Consider the following 18,464-nt stretch of genomic DNA (forward strand, 5'->3'; position numbering starts at 1 on the left):
ACTGGCAATACTTGGATTGGTTGCTGACAGTTCTCTACCAGGCTGCTCTCGTGCATTGTAACATAGTGTTGATCAAGGTGTATTTGCTGTAACATTCACACTGACACACTGTGCTGCACTCTTCCTTGACTTCACAGATCTTCGAATTGCAGTACATACGCTTTCTGTGAGATTTCCTGTTCTGTGAAACAAATCTGAAAAAAAAAGAAGTTGCAGTTTCTTTCAACAGGTGAAGAATTGATAGTAATAGCAAAGCATTAGACAACTAAACGAAGTAACATTTAATTTTTATTGACCATATAAATTGCAGTAAACATTTGCATACTAAAGTAAGGGAAAATGAGACATCCACCCAATCGTAGCAACTGCTACAAAGGAAACCCATACGGGTTCCTCAAAATAAAAGCCTCGCAGTTGAAGAAAAATTCGTCCTGGCATGTTAGCTTGCGTTCTAGGGGTTTCCTCCAAGGAACAAACTGGCATCTTCAACCCTTGCATGTCTTGACTTGGATTCAACGTCTCCGCATCATTCTGCAGGGGCTGCTCTGCAATTAACGGAACTTTGGCTCGCACCAGCTGCAGCATATCGCGGAGTGCCACCACTTCTGTTTCTGCACCGTGCAGTTCCTCCTGCAGGCTTTTTACCCTTACTGTAAGCATATCCACTTCCAATTGCGCAGCGTGTACGCTCATGTGTAAACTGTCCACCCAAATGTAAAGCTTGCACCCGAAACCGTCCGCTGCATTCGTAGCTTCCACATCCTCGAAACTTGTTTCATAGAGGTAGAGCCACCTGTCGCAGCGCACCAGTGACTGATCTGCTCGCTGCCCCCATCTTTTATGCTTCGTCATCACGTTTGGAGCAGTTTGAACTTGCAGCACAACACCAATGCCTCCTCGCGCTCACCACCTCAACCACCATCAAGCCCGGACACACATGTGAGCCGCATGAGGCCTAGCAGTCACACCCGTTCCACTGTACCACGCGTTGACGACTCGTTGATGGCGCATCGATGCGCGCTGTCACGAGTTGTCCTGGGACTAATTTTTTTTCGACTGCGAGGCTTTTCTTTCGAGGAACCCGTATGGGTTTCCTTTGTAGCAATTGCTACGATAGGGTGGATGTCTCATTTTCCCTTAGTTAATTACTTCTCTCCGCCTTGCGGGTTTCCACAGAACTATTACGTCAATTAACATACTTATTACATCATGATAAAATGTTCAAACGTTACTGGACGAGGACAGAGAGTTCCAGTTACTTTCTTAACAAAACATTGTTTTATGCATTCAAGCACCAAAGTAATTGGAATGCCAATGCGGTTCTCCACAAAGTTCGAGAAGATCTCGAAATTAGTGTCATCCTGAGAATTAGTTCCTACTAGATCTGCCTTGCAAACTTATAGGCTAGAATTTGTGAATTGCAATATTAGCCATAAGGTAATTAGTTAGAAACTTAATTAGTGATTTTTTTGTTATTTAGTCAAGTAGGGATGTCAGTTTTTGTGCAAGTAGTGTCCGTCGCTTCAAGTAGACCACCTCGTGAACTAAAATTGGGCTATCTACCTCAGGCAACCTTTAAGAGTTTTTGAAAGCGTTCTCTGAAACACCTTGTATGTCTTGATCATGCCATGGACACTTGTATAGTTTGTGGCGACGAGCGACCTCGTAGACCGTTAAAGTCTCGGGCTCTCGCAGGAGAGGAAGAACCGACAGTCCGTCTCTTAGTGTAGCATTCTTTTTAATGATCTCCTTCGGAACGCTAGCCCGTGCCGGAGCGCCAGCCGCTCGAGCCTCGTGTAGACGCGAGCGTCTACGTCATCCCTCGTGCGACGCCGATGCTGCTGCCGCTACAGAGGGCTCCCCCCCTAGAGAGGAGGAAAGTTCGACGAACGATGGAAAGTCCACGTGACGCGGCGTGTCTTGGCGTTGGTCTTGGGTGTCACGTGCACTGGCGGCGGCGAAGGATGCAGCAGGGTCGCGTCGCATACTGGTGGAGCTGATGGCGTGGGTGCTTCGATGTAGGCGGGTTTGAGACGTTCCAGGGCAATTGTGTCTGATCGGCCGTTGACATTCACAACAAACGTCGTCGGACGACGCTCTAGAACACAATATGGCTCGGAGTAGTGTGGTTGCAAAGGCTTCCGCACGGCACAGTTATGTAGGAAAACGTGGGTAGCAGAGCTGAGTGCGGGAGAAACGTACGGGGACCTTGCTTCTTGTGAACGTGTAGGCACGGGGCGCATCTGGCTGAAGAAAGCTTGCAGTTTGGCAACGTAGTCGGCAGGTGATGGCATAGCGTTTGGGGGGTGGCGACAAAGAAATCGCACAGAAGGCGTAGGTGGGTGCCGTAGACTAGCTGAGCACAGGAGCAACCTAGGTCACTCTTGAGTGCGGCTCTGATGCCAAGTAAGACAAGGGGCAAATGTAGGACCCACTTCTCCGGCGATTCATGTGCCATAAGGGAGGCCTTGAGATGCCGGTGAAAACGTTCAACTAGTCCATTGGACTGAGGGTGGTAAGCAGTTGTGCGAAAACGTGTCGTTCCGAGTAGTTTGAGTAGCTCGTTGAAAAGTGCTGAGTCAAACTGCCGACTGCGATCTGTGATTATTGTGGATGGGCAGCCGAACCTGGCGATCCACGTAGACATGAAAGCTGCTGCAACAGTGGGCGCTAAGATGTCAGATATAGGTGTAGCTTCTGGCCACCGTGTATAACGGTCGATGCATGTCAGTATGTAGCAGTAGCCTTTCGAGGGTGGGAGAGGGCCGACGAGGTCCAGGTGTATGGTGTCAAAACGAGCATCGGTGGAAGAAAAGACTTGGCAGGCGGAATGGGGTGACGCTGGATCTTCGAACGTTGACACGACAAACAGCAGCGAACCCAGTCGCGAACTTGCGCGTTTAGCTGAGGCCAAACGAAACGACTGGAAAGGAGCTTCTGTGTCAGGGTGCGACAGGTTGCCAGGGTGCCAGGGTGCGACAGGTTGTGCACGGTTTCGAATAGACGTCTGCGAAGGGATGCCGGAATGTATGGTCTAGGTGTGTCGTTAGAAGTGTCGCAGACGACGGATGTACCATCTGGGGTCACAACGACGTCTTCCAATTTCAGGGACGTTGAAGAATTCCGGAGTGTACGAAGTTCAGTGTCGTCACGCTGTTGACTGGCGAGTAAGTTGGCCTCGATGATGAAAGGTTCCGATGTCAACGTGGAAACGACATTGACACGACTGAGGACGTCGGCTGGAACGTTATCGGTGCCCTTGATGTGGCGGAACGTTGTTGTAAACTCGGAAATGTAGGAAAGGTGGCGAACCTCGCGGGGCGAGTAACAGGACGCCGAACGATTCATTGCGTGCACAAGGGGCTTGTGGTCCGTCAAGACAGTGAATGCACGGCCTTCGAGGAAATGGCGAAAATGTTTAATAGCCAGGTAAACAGCGAGTAATTCACGGCCGAACACGCTGTAGCGGGACTGCGCAGGCTTCAGTTTCTTGGAGAAAAAAGCGAGTGGATGCCACGCATTGTCGATGAATTGCTGCAGAACGGCACCAACGGCGTTGTTTGAAGCGTCGGTCATGATGGCAGTGGGTGCGTCTGGCTTTGGGTGTCTAAGCAGCGTGGCGTCGGCGAGGGCAGACTTGACTCCTGTGAAAGCGTCGGTGGCCTCTTCAGTCCACTGAAGCACTTGTTTGCGTTTGTTTACCAGGAGGGCGTCTAGCGGAGCCATAAGTCGTGCGCACTCTGGAATGAATCGGCGGTAGAAATTGACGAAACCGAGAAACTGGCGAAGCTTGTTGAGTGTGGTCGGTCGGGGAAGGTTTTCGATGACGCGAATCTTGGACGGCAGTGGTCGAATGCCGTTAGCGTCGATGATATGACCGAGGAACTCGAGTTCGGTTTGACCGAATTCACTCTTGGCGGCGTTGATGACAATTCCTTTACTGGCAAGGCGTGAAAACAACAACCGCAAGTGGTGAAGATGTTCTTCTGCCCTAAGAGCTTGCGACGAGAAGGTCGTCAATGTATGCAAAAACGAAAGGCAAACCTCGGGTGACGGAATCGATGAAACGCTGAAAGGATTGGCCCTCGTTCCGTAAACCGAAAGGCATGCGGAGAAATTCGAAAAGACCGAAGGGTGTGGTGATGGCGGTCTTGGGAATGTCTTCTTCAGCGACCGGTAGTTGATGGTAGGTGCGATCGAGATCGATCTTAGAAAAGATCGTCGCACCGTGCAACGCTACCGTGAAGTCCTGAATGTTCGGTAGAGGGTAGCGATCAGGAACGGTGACGTTGTTTAGTGCCCGGTAATCACCGCATGGGCGCCAGTCTCCCGTCTTCTTAGGCACCATGTGAAGTGGTGATGCCCAGTTACTGGAGGAAGGGCGGATGATGCCAAGTTGCAGCATGTGTTCGAACTCCGCGCGAGCGATCTTGAGTTCCTCCGGGGACAAACGCCTGGGTCGGAAGTAGACCGGTGGGCCGGAGGTGACGATGTGATGGCACACGTCATGTTGTACCGGTTGCGTCCAGTCCGGCAGGCGCACCAAAGTGGGAAACTCGCGTAGGAGCGCGGCGAAAGGTTCGTCCAACATGACAGAAATAGGCGCTTTGGGCGATGTGCCCGATGATGGGACGCCGGGAACGGATAGCTGGGTCACGGAGTCGATGAGACGCCGTCGTTGCATGTCCACAAGGAGTCCGTAGTTATGCAAGAAGTCTGCTCCAATGACTGCATGACGAACGTCTGCAACCAGGAAGATCCAGCGGAATGCTCGTCGAAGGCCAAGGTTTAGCATGACGGAGCGTGACGAGAAAACTGGAATCCTGGTGCCATTGACGGCTTGCAAAAACGACACAGCAGTCGCTTTTCGGACGGAGCGCTGGGCGGGGAGAATGCTGATGTCAGCACCTGTGTCGACTAAGAATCGTTGTCCCGTAACTCTGTCCGTCACGTAGAAAAGGCGACTTGTGTGTTGGGCTGGACCACTCGTCGCCGTTAGAGGTCGGCCGGCCTGTTTCCCTGCCAAGCGCAGGGACGCCGACAGTGACGAGCGTCGTTTCCAAAATGGCGGTGGTAGTAGCAAACGCCAGGCGCGCGGCGATGTTCCGCTCCACAGATGATGCGTTCCAGGCGCTCACACAAGGAGTCGAGCGGAGATTGCACTGCGGAAGAGCAGGGAAGAGTTTGCAGAGCGGTTGTATTGTCACCCGGAGACGGTGACGTGGCTGCGATGGTTGGGGTGGCTACTTCCATGACTTTGTCGGCCAAAGCGGCAAGTCCGGTAAGGTCCATGGTAGAGGCTGTCGCCAGGACCATCTGCACGTTAGCCGGGAGTCGTTGCAAAAACAGTTCGCGCAACAGCGTGTCGTCGATGGATCTCGCGTTGTTTCCGAGCAGCTGGCTCATTCGGTGAAGAAGTTGACTAGGGCGTCGGTCGCCGAGTTCTTCAGCGGACAGAAGCTGCTGGATGCGAGAACGTTGTGAAGGTGCTGTGCACTGTAGCAGTGCTGCCTTGAGATCGTCATAGGCGGCGGCAGACAATGGGGAGTTCAGCAAATCTGCCACCTCGTCAATGGCGGCAGGCGATAGCGCTGTGACAGCGTAATGGAACTTCGAGGCTTGAGAGCAGATACCAGCGACTTGAAATTGCGCTTCGGCCTGAAGAAACCACGCCGAAGGATGCTGGTCCCAGTACTGTGGGAGGCGGACAGCGATGGCGGAACAGGAGGGCTCACCGCGTTCCTTGGATGGGTTCTGGCCTTGAGCTCTCGTAGCGTCGGTCTGGTCCATGGTCGTCTCTACCACAGGAGCGTATGGCAGTATCACGTCCGGGTCACCAAACTGTGGCGACGAGCGACCGTGTAGACCGTTAAAGTCTCGGGCTCTCGCAGGAGAGGAAGAACCGACAGTCCGTCTCTTAGCGTAGCATTCTTTTTAATGATCTCCTTCAGAACGCTAGCCCGTGCCGGAGCGCCAGCCGCTCGAGCCTCATGTAGACGCGAGCGTCTACGTCATCCCTCGTGCGACGCCGATGCTGCTGCTGCTACAAGTTCTTCGATATGTATTACTGATGTTGATTTTGTTACTTTTGTTTCCTTTTGTTCGATATGTGTGTGTGCATGCGTATTTTTTACATGCAAAAATCTGTAGTTGAAAGTAGCACTGTGTGTGTGTTTCTACATCTGTCCTCATGTGATGGAGCTTGCACACTGTATCATGAATCCAAACTAACTAGCGTGCCAACATGTTATAGCCAAGTAATTAAATTAACTAGCATGATGCCATGCACACACAGCAAACATAAACATCTCACTGAATGGCCGTGGGCACTCACTGTCACAATGCTGGTGCGATGAAGACCGGCAGCAATGATACAGTCGAGTTTCGTTACAACGGACCCTGATAATCCGACAAAAAACGTCCATTTTATCCGAAGTCTGTAATATCCGAGATGCCTCACTTCCGAAACTTTCATTGTGATGTCTAACAACTTCATTGCAAAGAGTGAGTGACGGAAGTCCAAAGTAAACAAACAAAAAAGTCGCAGTTTCGCCCGAAAGGCGAAGCATCAGTTGTGATAGTAAATTAAGCAAGATAAGCGTCGCAGCAGCAGCAAGCGAATTGACCTTTGTGCTGTCTCTCAGTTCAGCGTGAACTAAATGTCGAAAGCATAGCACACATGAAGCTACCGGCACTGGGTGCACTGTGTCCACATCACAGATCGCTTTTAAAAAATGCCGCCCTCGTGGCTGCGCCGTTAACCGCAGTTACCGTAGTAGAACCCCCTTCTTTCCCTCGCCTCCCCCTGTGCCTCGCATGCAAATGATGGCATGCTTCTGCCCCTCTTCACCCCTTCTCTCGTGCGCAAAATATTGAGCCGCAATCATTGGCTGACCCTCAAAAGTCTGTTGCCAGCCCATATCGACACCGCAAAAGTAAGTTTTATATGCCCGATTTTGACAAAAATTGCCACTAATTTCGTCCGCTGTAGCCAGTAGTCCGTTTTAGTGCGGTCCGTTAAAAGCGAACTTCGTTGCATTAATAAAATAGGCAGAACAAACTATGGTTAAAACATTGTCTGTGATATCCGAAAGTCTGTTGTACGCGGGTCCGTTGTAACGAGTGTAGACTGTATTACGGAAACTTGATGTTGCACAACCTCCAACACTAGGCACGTGGGAACACGGTATGTGTGAAGCCACCAGCCATCTCGGCTCACCGATCGTTTTTGCACTCACCGTAACGTACCTCCAGAATGCGTTGCATGGGCCGCCTATGCACTCAGCCACACAGAAAGCCATAGCCGGCTAGAGGAGAAGAAGCAAGCTCACCTGCCCCTCTAGCGTGCGCTTGATCACGTCAGCCACAGGGTCACCAAAACAATAGTTAAAGTTTGTTTGACTGTCAGAGCGTGTGCAGTCACTGTAGAATGGTGCACCTTGTAGCATCCTTCTGACACCAGGTCACGACAGGAAGTTGTTATTGTGACAAAACACAAAATATACTGGTCCCTATCGCAAACCACTCACTGCTGTTCTTTGTGGTGAAACTAGTTCAAGCAATCTGTCCATGGTGTCATGAGCCAATAAAGGAAGCAAGAAAGAAGAAAAAGCAGAAGATAAGAAGAAAACAAGACACGAGGAGTCGATGGCAGAAATAAAGAAAACATAATATAGAAAATAAGAGCGTACGAATAAATAGAATACGATATGAAATCAGAAGAAGCGCAAAAGTGCACACGCAGCTGCGTGGCCAATGGGAGAAGGGACACATAGCTGAAAGGAGCAGCCCAGCTATGCTCTACGATGAAGTCGGGGAGAAGGGGCTCGAGGCCGAACAGGATGGGTGAATTGTGGAGACGGTGGCTTCCGGTGGGAGGTCCACTCAGCTCGCGGGTTGTGGCCACGGCAGCTGAAGAACTGCTTCCACTGGGTTGCCGCCGTCTCCACTATCCACCCGTCCTGTTCGGCCTCCAGCCCCTTCTCCCCGCCTTCGTCGCAGAGCATAGCTGGGCCGCTCCTTTCATCTACGTGTCCCTTCTCCCATTGACCACGTAGCTGTGCCCACACTTTAGCGCTTCTTCTTCTGCTTTAATATTGTATTCTTTTTATTCGTACGCTCTTATTTTCTATCTTCCTTTTTCTTTATTTCAATTATCGACTCCTCGTGTCTTCTTGTTTTCTTCTTATCTCCTGCTTTTTCTTCATCTTTCTTTCTTCCTTTATTGGCTCATGACACATGGGCATCACCTGAAGTGCTCCTGTTCAAGGTTGCAACACCGAAAAGGTGAAACTGAACTGGTTCATTTGTAGCCTCAGATGTAGGGTTTCACAAGTCATTACCGCTTCAATGGAATTGGCACCATTTGGGGCCTATGGATTATAACTAACCTGACGTCATTGCCAAAGTGCTATAACTGTTCTCCAGGGGCTTCAATGCTGACAGTACGGTGCCTAATAATGTTGTTAAGTCTGTTGAGGCTTCTTGCTTGCACAGGCACACTCCAGTGTACCTTTATCATGATCATGGGCGACGCTAATGCGCATATGCCCAGAAGGACAGTAAGTGCACTCCGCCAGATGAAGAGTGTGTCGGTGACGTTGCTGTCCTTGGGTTTCTGACCTTCGCCCTGTGGCAAGATGAGCAGCAGCACAGTTGCCAGAACTGCTCCAGCAAAGACGCCAGCAGCCCTGCAAATGATGCGGAATGATGGAAACTGTGTGCATGAGGGCACGCTTGCTGACAGTGTTCAAAACTGTTCTCAGTTGCTTCTTTAGTATAAGAAAACTACCTGTAATAAGGCCCAATTCTTTCATAATGGATGTTCCTTTTAATGCGTTTAGCATTCTTTGAGAACTAACCATAATTTTTTGTGACTGCGTAACTGTTTTTGTGGGCCGGCCCGAAGATAGCGCAGTCTAATAGCAATAAAGACCACATGGTGGTACTATGCGGTACTATGCGGTACCACAGAGTGGCACGGTAGTAAGGCGAGCATTCTCACCTTCTTTTCTCATGGCAGCTAGCGTTTTGAGACACTGTTGTTGAGAAGCTGCACCTCTGGTCGCAGACGCTGATACCAGAGGTGTTTGTATACATATAGTTTCATACAATTATTACTAGAGGGAACTTTGGTGCTAGTGTCTAGGGTAGCTGCAACAGGCGCGGTTCTGCCAGCATAGGAATTATGGGAAGTACATGGATTTGCCTGAACTTCCTCCTTCTGGCTTTAAATGGCTTCTCGACTTTGTAAACTCGTTATTTTCAAGAAAATACTGTGTATTAAACAATTAAATAAACATTAGTAAAATTGTCCAACAGCAGGATTTGAACACAGGACCTCTAGCGCACACTTTGAAACTATTATACCACGGACGCATGCATCAAAAAGCGACACAGAATTCACAGTTGTGAATTTCTTGCGGGCAAGCCAGCATGGTGAGAAGCTTGGCACATTTGAATTTGACCACCTGGACAGGTTGAGCCACTGCAATTAGCAGCGATTGTGCATGTTTGCAGATCATTGTGCACTTAGTATAGATCGCTTTGAAATTTAGGACAATCAAGTGTAATAAACAAAGCCACAAGAACGTCTGAATCCACAAGTACAAAGATCTATGTACTTATCTAAGTACAAATCTATGTATTTCCCATCATTCCCATGGTGGCTGAATGATCGTAGTGCCAGAGTTTCCTCTAGTAATTGTTTTATGAAATTATGGTTGTATGCACAGTACTGGTCCCTGAGGAAGTGGTTCTCGAAGTACTTTGGGTTCGGCGTACGGCACGGTGGCAAGGGAAACACCACCCATAACACGTAGTGCAACATAACACAACCACCTCCCAAAGCATGCTAAACACATTCTTGAATAGCAACTAGGGTTGATTTACGATAAATGTTTTTCTAGTATATTGTGCAAAAGTGAACTACAAAACAAAAATGGTGCAAGTTGAGGTGGGATTCTATTTTCTGCAAAGCAAGTACTGTTCAAGTGAGTTAACATTCGCAGCACCTTTCATTGTACTGCTGCAATGCTGCAACATCATCTCCTGTATAACTAGTGTTTGAGATTTTCCCGATGTCTTAATCATTGAGAGCCACCAGTCTAAGACATTCTGGCACTAATTACAGCTTCACTTTTTGGCTGCACAAGTCAACCCATTGGTCATAAGGCCTCTCTCCACAGAACTTGTGTATTTTCTTTTCCCCAACGCATTTGTCTTTCATGTCAGTTGCAAAGAACTGTCACTGAAAGATGTAGCTTAAATTAACCAATTTTTAGTCAGCTGCTGAAGCACTGCCAAAGCTGGGCTTATTATAGCACGCAAAAGGCAAATTTACAATTGTCAACTGTTTTGTGGTCCCTGTCGAGTCTGAATTATTGATAGGCAACTCTATGCAGGAACACTATACTAAACATGCCAATAGGGATGTTCACATCAAAATCACAGTGTAGATATATAGCGCAGAAACCATAGACTATTGTTATTTAAGCCTCCCTCCCCTTACCTGTCCCCACCTGACCATGGACAGAAGAGAAGGCTGCACAGGCGGCATCCTGGTACAGAAAAATTTCAAGGAGGGGGAGGGTGCACATGCCCAGTGTGCCCTCTAGGGTGCCCCAATGCGCACCTCCGGGCAAGGAGTACATTGAAGCACCCTAGTGACCTCCTCACCCGCCGCTCCGTACAGAGTAAGAAAATTCTTTGATGGGGCTCTCGCCGCCACAACCAGTTTTCAATAGCACTGTCCACCATTGCCACGCCCAGCTCGCGTTTCGGGACGTGCTGGCATTTTGGCAGGAATTTGCTGCGGGTGTCAGTTCGCTGAGCGTTGTCGTGCAATATGCCTGGCTGCTGTGTGCTACTGTGCTCAAACCACTCTGGGAATATTTGACAATTGTTCCATTTTATGAGAGAACCAAAAAGAAGAATTGTGCGAGTTGCAAGGATCAAGTGCAGCAAATGGAGCCTACAAAAACCTCATCCATATGCTTGAGTGTAGTGACAAATTGTTGTTGTGTATCTTCTTTCTGTTACATCTTTTTAGAAACAAATTAGCCAACGTTCCAACCATTACAAACAACATTTGTTGGAAAAATGATCCATTATGCAACCTGGGTAGCCAACCGGATAGCTTGCCCACGTCAATTAGGCGAACTATGTCAATGAGGAGGTGCCGCGGAGATCGGTAGCAATGCACATTTTTAAAACCTTGTACTAAAAAGTTACACACTTCACACAGAGCGCTTAAATGCGTCACAATGACCAGAAGGACCTACCCTAACGACTCTGTACATTAGTACAAAATCAACAAGATCTTTTCAGGGACCCTTTAACTTGCTGTAATAATTGTTGATTAATGTGGCTGACAAATGCGCTAAATTTTATATTTTTACTGAGACCATCTCGCTATGAAATTTATGGCAGAACATGAACTACTGCGCTGTTTTTTGAGATGTTAAAGATTATTGTAGCACTTCCCTTTGTTCTCAAGCAACAAAATACTTTTGGTCGCTCGTTTGGATTTGACGTAATAGAAAAATGTAACAAATTGATTTTGTAGACAATAAAACATGTATTTAAAATTCTCAACTTTGTTGATTTCTCAATTTTCCTTGCCGATGCAAGCTTTTACAGAAAACTACACGAGACTTACACAACAATTGTCCTCTCAAAAGAATGCTTGATAAACCATTCCAAGAAAGTTTGAGAACAATATATAAAAGCGTAGATTTTCTTGCATTTGCTTTCCAAAGTGGCAATTTCACTGCATCCACGAAAACTAAATGGTGGCCAGAAGCCCGACAGAATTTTCTTTGGTCGAAAGTATGCAGCGGGAGAGATCAAGCACAATTTTTTAAACAAGAAATCTGAGATGGTCGAGCTCAATATCTGGTGCATTTGGTCCATGTATTTAATCGCATACTTTGGGGATGAATATCTCGAAACTTCCAAGCTGTTCCAAGCCTTGCGAACTCACTGCTGCAATTAGTAAATTTTAATATGTGCTATAAAGTAATTAAACAGGTCATTAGTGATTTTAAAACTAGTCGATCGTAGACCTTTTACACCACCATAAATTTGTCACATGACAGTGACCGCCAGTGAGCGCCTTCCGTTCAGCGTTTGCTCATTTGTTTAGAACGGTCACGGCGGCTGCAGGTACGGCTCAGACAGCCGCTATTTCAGCCACTAGAGGGAGCAGTGAGTGCATAGACGACAAAAAACTAGCTACACAAGCTGCCTAAGTATACATTTTATTTATCCGTTCCGTCAGCATTATAACTTTATTGTATACAAGCTTGCCGTCTGAAGGCAACCATATGCAGCAGCCTGATGTTTGCTTTTGCCCTTTATAGCCATAGATTTCTAAGGCTATTACGGCTGTGCACCTGTTATATGCCAACAGCTTCGTTCGGAAACAGGCGTGTGCCTCACCACGGTGGTTGGTTCCGACCCTGTCATGATGCGGCTCTTATCAAATAACTTGCAAAAATTTTCTTATTATTTACAGTGCGTATTAATATGTATTTGCGTACGTGTGGACAAAAAATTCACCGACAATTACAATACTCCCTAATGTGAAATTTGAGCGTAGCTCTATACGTGCTTTCATTTCGCGATATATTGAGGCAAAGAATTTGAGAGACATGTAGCAGAGCCGGCAATTGTCGAAGATTTGATCTGCAGGTCAAGAGTGTTGGCTTTTACGCACGACTCGTCGAAAGTTCCAGTGTAATCGCTGGTGCCACTTGGCTTCCAGAAAGTACTACACAACTAGCGTCATGCATACAATCAAATTACAAACCCGCCGTGGTTGCTCAGTGGCTATGGTGTTGGGATAGTGAGCACGAGGTCGCGGGATCGAATCTCGGCCACGGCGGCCGCATTTCGATGGGGGCAAAATTCGAAAACCCGTGTACTTAGATTTAGGTGCACGTTAAAGAACACCAGGTGGTCAAAATTTCCGGAGCCCTCCACTACGGCGTGCCTCATAATCAGAAAGTGGTTATGGCACATAAAACCCAATAATTTAATTTCTTTAAAATCAAATTACAAAACAATCGCAAAGCATGGCAATCAAAACAAGCGCGAGCAGACGGTGAAATGAGCGGTCCGGCTGTGACCAGATACAAGTACGCATCGAGCGGTCCGGAGGGTCCGCATGAAACCAGTTTCCCTCGCGCACGTCACTGAAGGGGCCGCTCTCGCTGGCCTCTGCCGTTCGCGGCACGAGTCTGTCATCTTTCTTTCTTTCATCTTCCACCTTCTTTCATCTTTCGCTCTTGTGCTCGTTCGCTCGGTTATGCCGTCACCGGCACTCGCCGTAGGAACGGGCCATGGGGCTGGATGTGCATTTTTTGTTTCAACAGTTGTTTCTTCATTTTATTCCACGAGAGCGCTTCGACAGCGCTCAGGTGAAACAAAAATAAAAGCTAGATGGTAATTTTTGGTACTGCACTCGGCGTGCGCCAGTGGCACCTAAAGCCACACGTGTGTAGTGCGTTTTGCTGGCGGTTTACAGTGGCTTGCAGAATAGTTTTGTACAATAATTACTACAGGGAACTGTGATGCCGCGATCAGCCACCATGGTAATGATGGGAAGTACATGAATTTCAGATCTTCGTGCTTATGTATTCAGACGCTCCTGTGGCTTTATTATATGCTTTATCTGCCTTCATTGTCCTAAATTTTAGAGCAATGTATACATTTCCAAGTGCAGAATACTCTGCGAACACACACGTTTGCTACTAATTGCAGTGGTTCAGGCTGTCGAGGTAGCCAAATCGAAATGCGCCAATTGCAAGCGTCTCAACACGCTGACTAGGCCGTGAGAAATTCATAAGGGCATTCTATGCCGCTTGTCAATGCAAGGGTCTATGGCGTAATGGCTTCAATGTCAGGCCTCGGTATTTACAGGTCGTGTGTTCGAATCGATCCACCGTCAGACAGTTTTAATAAGGTTTAATTATTTATTACACAGTACTTTGTTGAAAATGACGTGTTTAGAAGGTCACGAAGCGTCTGAAGCTAGAAGGGCGAAGTTTAGGCAAATCCATGCACTTCCCGTAATTCCCGTTTGGCTGAACTGCCTTGTTTTACAAAACCTCCCCGATTGTAGCTAGAGGCGTGCGCCGTGTCGGTTTCGTCCAGCGGCGCTGCCAGCGTGGAAAACCGAAACCAGAAATCTAAAAAGGTGTTTCGCTACATCTTTATTTGCTAAAGTAGCTGAAATTCCGGCCTTTTCATACTAACGGCTGAGAGGACCGAATACAGAGGTGTTGAAAATGAGAGAAATATAAAACGTTTGGCAATTCTTGCTTTTCGGCTGACATATTAAAAAAAAAAAAATTGGGCACATATCTAAAAGCGCCTATGTTAAGTGTGTTTGTATATTCCTTCCACCACGAATATGCAGAGCCTTGCTATCTTGCTATGCCTCAGTTTATACGAGACCTTTCCATTGAGCAAAGAGTCAGTAAATTGGCCTAGAATTGCTCAGCCAGCACCGACGCACGTGACACTCTCTAGATACGTTGACCTTGTTTCTACTTGTTCTGAAAGAGATTGTATTTATACAATATGCTTTACGTAAACAAAAAAAAAAAACACCTGTGACCAACTTTTGCTGGGTTCAGCCCTTAAGCTGTCAACCAATCAGCAGATGTCGTAACGCACATTCCCAACTGGAAGTGAAATCACTTGTTCTGAATATTAATCACCCTTTGCTTATCTGACTTTTCTTATAACGTTTCTTCCTGAAGAAAACAGAACCAAAATATTTTTTTTTTCGGCAGCAGGTGAACATTTTTTTTTTTTTTCAGCTGAGATATGTTATGGTACGGTAGAAACCAAGTTTGCTCAATTTTTTAACTCGTCGTTACCAGGTTGATTGAATGAAGTGCGGATGAGTAGAAATGCAGGCGTAGTCTAATGTACAATTATTTCCAAGGAAAAAAACATTGACCTGCACATCAAAACTGTTTTATAGTTCAGTGCAGCTATCGGTGTCAGCTGCATTCAATGTTTTATATGAATGCTACAAAGAAACAGCACCATGCAGTAGACGTGTAAAAATATTTGTTTTTACATGTAGAAATTAGAAAAATTACTTCGAATGCAACGGCCGGAATAACGCGAAAACTTCCAACCGGCTTCTTGAACGCATCGGGGCCAGAAATTTGTGTTGCTACGAGTTGCGTCTCTCGCGTTGATGCCGCTTTCAGACATATATCGCTGATTCTACTCGCAACTACAGTGCCCACGACCCTCAAGGCGTGATTTCGACGTTCTGAGGGCGCTGTTTATTCTCGTTGCGCCATATTGCGCTTTTGAAGAAGTTTCGGAATCCCACGTTGGCGCTTACTTGTGACGACACGCATGCGCCAACGCGTGGAGACCAGGGGTTTCTTTTGTTTGTATTATGTTGCTTTATAGCTCCCCTGCTTGACATGACTCTATGCTTGAGACAGGCAAAAGAAACAAGATAACACAAAATCTCAAACGAAACTGGATTGGCTTAAAAAAAAATAAATCTTTATTCCTATTTAAAAGGCGCACCGATCTCGCCGGCAACAGCGGCGGCGACGCGCCGTCGTCCCAGCGCATGCTACCGGCGCAGAGTGCCTTCTAGTAGTTATTGTATGAAGCTTTATGGCTTACAGGACCAGAAAAAACCAGACCAAGTAGCGGAAATCCATTTCCGAAGGAAGCTTTTTATTTCTTATAAAATAAATCTTAAACCAAAAGCTGAAATAATTGATACGATTTCTTTTACGCTGCGTAGTTTCCAGTTGCTTCCATTCGCTGGCTTCATGCAGTTGCGCAGTAAAAAAATTTGCTTCGGCTCCGTGGCTTTGGCTGCACTCATAGAGTTTCTCACTATTTATAGTGAGAAACTCTATGGCTGCACTGCCACAGTGCAATCGCAGCGTTTGGCGTAGGGACACTAGGAGCGGGCTACCCCCACACAAGTACTGTTTGATCGGCTCACCGGGAAATTCCTTGCGTTTTGGACAGGAAGATGCACAGCAAACAACATGTTGCCCACAGTACAGCGAGAATAAAAACGCCGATGCCAACTTCGAACACGCGTGGACCAGCCATGCTTATTGTCGACAAACAATGTTGCCGTGGTAACCAGTGTGTGGGAAGGAAAACAAAACTATAACCGGAACGTTTTTTTTTTTTTTCCGGAGTGAAACTGAAATATTTGTGATCGGTTTTCGCTTCAAGGTTAAAGCCGGCAATCCGAAATAACCGACGTCAGGCAGAGTCAAAATTAACGCGTATCTCGGTGCGGCCGGCGCAGTGGGATAGTGCGAGCGACAGCCGGGCGAGTGCTTGGAGTGCTTGGTGCACTGGCTGGTTGGCATCGCAGCAAAACCCAGGGCCTGCGCGCTTGAAAGCTTATTTCGCTTTCTACGGGCACAACGCTTTGTTACTCAGGTTCTATTGTTCGTTTTATCTGAACAGTGGTCTCGCATTTCGGCGAGCACACTCAACGACTTGCTGCTTCCGACATCATGCTCAGTGCCTTGACTCACGGCACTGGGAATGATCTCAGGATTCATTATTCACGTATTTATAAAAATAAGTACTGTACTGTTTTTATCGCTACTTAGCCTCGGAAATTTTTGCATTCGAACTAAAACCGATAAGATTTCCCCCCCCCCCCCCCCCGTTCTGGAGCAGAACCGCAACCTTTTTCAGGGGAACGAAACTAAAAACCTCAACGAAAACATTTCGTTCCTACAACCTGGGGGTAACCGACGCTCGCAGTCTTCTGGCGGGAAGTTCGATTGATGAAAGATCCCTTGATACAAGTTTTACAAAATGTTGCACTTGAAAGGTGTAGTATCACGCCCACATTCACTAGATTATTTACAGCCAGAACAAAGGAGCCATGGGGAATAGCACTCACAACTTGAGTGCTACAAAGACCGCGATGCTTAGAAAAGGCGAGTTGACGTTGCTTGGCCGAGCCATACATTCCCATGTTATGTGGGCCAGGTTTGTGTTTGTTGTACAGTGTTGTTCATTACAGATCTTTATTCATTCTCCTGTAAAATGCATATTGTATTATTTTCTCCTCATTGTATAGTGTACTCTGGTCTTTCGCCGTGACTTTGGGCTTTCTATTTTACACAAGTGTTGTGTCATTGCCATCGTGCATTTTTGTATCTGAACCCCACACTAGCCTCTGGCTATGGGTTCAGTCAGTGTCTGATAATTTGTATGGCAAGAATAGAAATAAAACAACAACAACAACAACAACAACAACAACAACTAGGTGATGGAAGGCTTGCATATATTTGGGCCATTCCATACATCCCCGGTGTCCTTTCATGTTTGGAGGCAGTGGGTGTATATGGAGCTGCCTCAGCAGTCTTCAAGTGGCCGAGTGAACATACTGGGTAGTGGCAAGGTTCATGTACATGCATCCTTGTACTTTAGGTGGCTCTTCCTGCATATTTTTCACAACAGCAGCAAAACAACCTGGTGCAAGTTTATTTTGCCTGAAGTAAGGTTGATGTGCCCCAAGGTTCTCATTTTCATAAAGCAGCAAGACTGCTTTTAAAAGAAAAACTGCCCGCAATTGGCTTCCCACCTTTATAGGTGAACAAGTCTTCTAACAAGGTGGAGCAGGACATCTTCTTTTTGATGAAACTTTGACAAAGGGAAAGCTGCATCTCCTTCCTTGACCACTACAAGTTCGAAGTATCCAGCAATGCACAGTATGCGGTCCAGGTTGGTTGCGATGTGGCTCAACTCCAACAGCCAGAAAATAAGCCAAATGGACAACTTTGTATATGTGCACACCATCTAGTAGCACTAAGGCTATACTCGCGGAGTTTTCTTGGCTATGAAGCGAAGGCTACGTAAACTAAACATTGCACCTCTTCCACCACTACTGGAAGTAGTCCCGCAGTTTGTGCTCACGTTTTCTTACGTGGGAATAGAAAACGCTACTTTTGCGTTTTCTACAGCACCTAATTTGAAACAATACGCAACATTCACCAGTCAGCTATTAGTATTTTGTTGTATTTTTAGTTTGCTCTTCAGAGGTTTCGCACACCCGAGATCGTCACACGTTTTGCACATTCATAAAGTGCAAAATGACGCCCGTCATAGAGTTTCATATCGACACTCGTGTATTCTGGCGAGTGTTCGTTGCTTGCTGTCCCGCCAACCAACTCCCCTGAGATGCTGTTGACCAACCTTGGCAATAAAGAAGAAAAAAAACTTTATTGATCAGTTAATCGGAGTTATGGCAGGTCTGGGTGGGGCCCTCAGTCCATGGCTCCTCTGGCTCTTGCAGCTCGCTGAGCTTGGTCCAGGAGGGCCAATTGGCTCCCCTGATCCTCACTTGCGAGCAGTGCCTCCTACAGCTGTACAAAGACCGCGATGCTTAGAAAAGGCGAGTTGACGTTGCTTGGCCGAGCCATACATTCCCATGT

At 47.1% G+C, this 18,464-nt stretch overlaps 1 protein-coding gene across 1 annotated transcript; it reads right to left on the minus strand.

Moving 5' to 3' along the window:
- Nucleotides 1-66: 66 nt before the first annotated feature.
- On the minus strand, nucleotides 67-16,142 carry LOC142582297 (transmembrane protein 218-like). Its single transcript, XM_075691848.1, has 3 exons — nucleotides 15,998-16,142; nucleotides 8,391-8,690; nucleotides 67-194 (listed from the first exon to the last, which is right to left on the minus strand). Exons 1-2 carry the CDS (start codon nucleotides 16,108-16,110, stop codon nucleotides 8,411-8,413), a joined length of 393 nt encoding a protein of 130 aa, XP_075547963.1. The 5' UTR covers nucleotides 16,111-16,142; the 3' UTR covers nucleotides 67-194; nucleotides 8,391-8,410.
- Nucleotides 16,143-18,464: the final 2,322 nt, after the last annotated feature.

The sequence above is a fragment of the Dermacentor variabilis genome, chromosome 5 (assembly GCF_050947875.1).
Source record: "Dermacentor variabilis isolate Ectoservices chromosome 5, ASM5094787v1, whole genome shotgun sequence".
NCBI lineage: Eukaryota > Metazoa > Arthropoda > Arachnida > Ixodida > Ixodidae > Dermacentor > Dermacentor variabilis.